We start from the raw sequence: 4,837 nt of genomic DNA on the forward strand, positions 1-4,837 counted from the left end.
GCGGCCTCTATATAACTATTAATATGAATTTCTCTCAGTGCTATACCACCTTTAACAACAACAGCCACACCGCCCGACAGTCGGCTTGCCTGCGTACGATCGCGCCGCACAACAGTGAAGCCTTTTAGGATGTTTTGATATCGATCACCTAGGTTGGTTTCCTGAAGGCACAAGGCTACAGGAGAAAAGTCGTGTAGTATTTCCTTTACGTCACCAAAATTGTTTAAAAGCCCTCTACAGTTCCAATGAATTATAAAAGCCATGTTGAATGTGAAAGTTTAAAAATCGAAGAGCAAGTGAGTAGGATATAGAAAAAATGGAAGGTGACTTGCTTCTAAAAGAACTAAAAAATGCGAGTTCCAAAATGGTGCAGGTTCACTTATTTTACAGGACCCTTTTCTGGCCCTGTAATTGGGGTTTTGCTTTTTTTGGAGCGGTCGAGAGTGTCTCGCCGCTCCTTAGGCGCTGCCTGCACCGCTGGGCTAGAAGTAGTGTCCATCGTCTCGTGCAAGACGTCGGACAGTTGCTCTAGCGAGCGATGATGGCGTTGTGTAGGCTTCGTCTTGGCAGACGAGGCCTTTGACCCCACCAGAGAAGAGGTCGGCAGGACCTCTTTGGTCTCTGAGCTGTCCCGGCTGGTGCCAGGTCTAGGAGAGGCCTCCAGTGTGGCCACGTTAGGGGAGGGTAGGGCAGCCGTGGCTGCTCCCACCGTGGGGGCGAGGGGCGGTCGCCTCAGCGCACTACGCGTGGCCTGGACGGCCGCCTGATGCCGTTGTGGTGCTGGCCCCCGTTCCACCACTTCGGCGAATGATGACTTTTTAGCAAGGTACGGTGAGAGACGCTGTCTGGCTTCGCGGAAGCTTATGTTTTCTTTATATTTGATAGTGATGATCTCCTTCTCTTTTCTCCAAGCTGTGCAGGATCTCGAGTACGCCGGGTGGTCACCATCACAATTTGCACAGTGAGCTTCAGCATTGCAGTTGTCATCAGCAGAGTGTCCCGTAGCACTGCACTTAGCACAAGTAAGCTGCCCTCGGCAGCTCTGTGATGCATGGCCAAACCTTTGGCACTTGAAGCAGCGCCTTGGGTTCGGAATGTATGGTCTGACGTGCAACTTCAAGTAGCCTGTTTCTATTTCGTCTGGAAGTGTGCTAGAGTTGAAGGTAACGATTATGTGCCTAGTGAGTATTTCCCTGTTGTCTCGTCTGATTTTTATTCGTTGTACCTGTACAACATTCTCATCCTTCCAGCCGGCTAGGAGTTCATCATCAGTAAGGTCCATGAGGTCATCGTCTGACACGACACCCTTCACCGTATTCATTGTTCTGTGGGCGGTGACAGTTATCGGTTGGTCCCCAAACGCTACAAGGTTCGTCAATTTTTGATACTGCGACTTATCTTTAACTTCAACCAGCAGGTCCCCACTGGCCATCTTCGTGGCTTTGTAGCCGCTTCCGATGGTCTCAGTGAGACACCTTGACACTAGGAAAGGTGAAATGTTACGGACTTTTTTGTCGGCGTTCTCACAGTGGATGACGTGATACTTGGGGAAGGTGTCTTTCTTTTTCTGGAGGATTTCAGCGGTTGCATCGGTGCGCCCCCGCTTCGGGGGACGATCATTTGCGAAAAGGTTGGACGATCCCATTAAATGAGTACATTGTTCGGCAACAATGCCAGTCGCCCACCACCGAGCCCAACAAGGGGACACGGCAGAGGTTGTGATGGAGCAAGCCCTGCCATGCCAACTGTACATCGTTGCTATAACCGAATATGGTGTACCCAAGGTAGGACCACCACTCAAGGTTAACCCTCGCCGCCAGGAGAAATGGATGTAAAAGGAAGGGAGAAGACGACAGGACAGATTGAAAGTGGGAGAGAAAGACGAAGATGTGTGGAGAGAGATAGGAAAAGGCGACTGCCGATTTCCCCTGGGTGGGTCAGCCCGGGGGTGCCGTCTACGTGAAGCCGGGGCCAAAGGGGCGTGTTGCCTCTGCTAGGGGGCCTTAAATGTCCAAGCACCCGGCGTTGGCTCAACCCCCAGGATCCCCTTTTCCCCGGACACGGCACAGCCACGCACGGCTAGGCGTGGGAGGGGCCGAACCCCCATTAGCTCGGGTCCGTGGTGTCGCTACACACCAAACGCCTGCTTGCGCAGACGCCCCTGCGGGGGATATAATGTGGTAGGTGGGCTTCCGGGGAAGGCGGAATGGGGCGGGGGTTCGGCACTGCGGCGCTAGCGTCAACTGGCCGGCTGTGTATCCCCGTTAGGCGGAATGGGGTGGGGGTTCGGCACTGCCGCGCTAGCGTCAACTGGCCGGCTGTGTATCCCCGTTGGCTGGACGCCGGCATCGTCCAATGTGGATTTCTTTTGCCGCTGCAACGTTTGAAAGTTTGGGCTGTGGTTTCGGTGTGTTTTTTTTTTCTCTTGCTCAACGCGGGCTAGCGAATCCCGCGTTCATTTTGCGAGGGTTAGGTTAATTGCCGCGAGAACTGACCCACTTGTGGTTATAATAAGATTTATTTCAAGGGCTACAATCAAGTGAACGCTGCCGACCTGTTGCGAGGGCAAGTAATTGTCCTCGCACGGAATGCCGGCACTATTTCGCTTACGGCAACTCGCGAAAAAAATAATATAACAGCCGGTAGTACCTCACCAGCTGTAGTGATTTGTAGTGCAATTTTACTGTATTAATTCAAAAGTCACTTAGTCGTAAGTTCAGCAGACACGTATAAACTGCGCGAAGACGAGCGAAGCGCAGAGAACACACACACCGTGCGCTTCGTGTGTGTCTGTTTATTTCTGTCTTCTAACGTGTTGTCTTCGCCCAGTTTAAAAGTGTCTGCTGTATCTATGAACCAACTAGCCCAACAACATGTCATACTTGCAACAAGCACTCACTATAGTACTATTTATTTGATTGAAAGGAGCAGTGTAAGACACATCAATATATTGATTATAAACAAATGATATTTTTTAATGATGCTTTTTAAATATTTTTCAGGTTGCTTGGAGAAATGTATCTCTTTGTAGCCGCTTCAATTATAGCCACCGAGGAACTACCGTGATGTCGTGGTGAGGGTTTTCTACAAGGGTTTTCTGCAGAAGCTGCTCGTCGAGGCAAAGGAGTAAGCATAACGCCAAGAAATGTAGAAAAGGGAATAAACTCATTCACTGAGCCAGTGTGTTTTTTGCTTAGTGCAAACATGGTATTATTGTGCCTGTTTTGCCTGATAACACATTTGGAACCAAAGCTGAGAGTTACCAATCTGTGGTTAACCTGTATGCCTTGTGTAACAAATATGTTTTGAAATATAACTGAAATAGCATTGAAAGAGAAATAGTTCATTGACAAATATGCCCGCCACCTCCATACCTGCCGCGTACCTTGTACACAGCATAATTTTTAGCCACCAAGGCTACCGTCCACCATCTGCCCACCTAAATTACTGTCCACTATCCACCCACCTTGTCCACCATCCACCACCGTCCACTATCCACCCACCACCGTCCACCATCCACCACCGTCCACCATCCACCCACCATCCACCACCGTCCACCATCCACCCACTACATTAATCCACTATAATGGTGGATGGTGGTTTCCACCATGTCCACCATTTGACTTTTTCCAATAGGGACAAAGCTCAATAAACCCTAAATCACTGCATACTAAACCTTGGTTATGCATTTAAGTAAGAGAGCAATATTGGTACTATGCTGAGTAAAAAAAAAGCGTGAAAATACAATAACTTAAAGCACCACACAATAAAGCAACATTCTCGCAACATGAGCACAATCTAAGTTATTTGTGATAGAGAACCTCGTGTGCTTAAAGATGCTAAGAAAAAATATATAATGGCAGAACACGAGCTCACGCATATTTTCTCAAACACACAATATTGAAACAAAGAGTAGCATGTGTTAGCTTAATTAACCTAATTGAATTGACATATTCGTCTACTAACACTATTTGATATAAACATGTGCTTCTTCACATTAAGTACGCATTTGTTGGAGTGTGCACTTAGTACCAGTACGTAACGTAATTCACTCAAATACATTACTTCGAGTGAGCTCCTTTAAAACATTTATGAGGCAGCTAGGTTAAAATCCTAACCACAAAACAACTGCATGGATTTCTGGCGAAAAGCTCGGGGACGCAACCACGAAAACATATCCATCATCGTGTGCGCGTGTCAGGGCTGTGTGTTTTGCTATCACGTCAGGGGCGTAGCCAGAAATTTTTTCGGGGGGGGGGGGGTTCAACCATACTTTATGTATGTTCGTGCGTGCGTTTGTATGTGTGCGTGCCTATATACGCAAGCAAACTGAAAAATTTCGGGGGGGGGGGGGGTTTGAACCCCCCAACCCCCCCCCTGGCTACGCCCCTGTATATCACGTCCCCAGTCTTGTGATAATTTTGCGTGTTATTGCCGAGTTTGGTGAACTCTCGCATCACCACAGTGAAAACATTATGGGACGACCCCATGTGTTTAAAAGCACACACTTTCTAACGGCGACAAGGGATTCTAGAAACACTCTCAAGCAATGATCTCGTACAGTAAACAGTCAAGGAATAACAGCACAACGACACGAGGCCTGCATGATCGAAGCATAAGATTGCGTAGCGCAATGCGCATCCTTCAAACATGTCATTTATGGTGGTGTATATAAGTGCACCCAAAGCATAAAACATACCTGGCTATCGGGTATCTGTTGATCATCCTCGCTGTGCCAACACGACGGTTCCTGCAAACAGTTTTCATGCAATGAAGTAACAAAGTTACGTAGTTCAGCGACCTTCTTCAACTTACCCAAGTTTGGCATTGGCACTCT

General features: G+C 48.2%; 1 protein-coding gene across 1 annotated transcript; it reads right to left on the bottom strand.

Annotated features, from left to right (window-relative positions):
* Window positions 1-379: 379 nt before the first annotated feature.
* On the bottom strand, window positions 380-1,432 carry LOC119378782 (uncharacterized). Its single transcript, XM_037647806.1, has one exon. It carries the CDS (start codon window positions 1,430-1,432, stop codon window positions 380-382), a length of 1,053 nt encoding a protein of 350 aa, XP_037503734.1.
* Between the last annotated feature and the right edge of the window lie 3,405 nt (window positions 1,433-4,837).

Source organism: Rhipicephalus sanguineus, unplaced genomic scaffold, assembly GCF_013339695.2.
Source record: "Rhipicephalus sanguineus isolate Rsan-2018 unplaced genomic scaffold, BIME_Rsan_1.4 Seq979, whole genome shotgun sequence".
Lineage (NCBI taxonomy): Eukaryota > Metazoa > Arthropoda > Arachnida > Ixodida > Ixodidae > Rhipicephalus > Rhipicephalus sanguineus.

Excerpts from the sequence above, each read along its gene's own strand:
- LOC119378782 (XM_037647806.1), bottom strand. The coding sequence starts at position 1,432 with ATGGCCAGTGGGGACCTGCTGGTTGAAGTTAAAGATAAGTCGCAGTAT.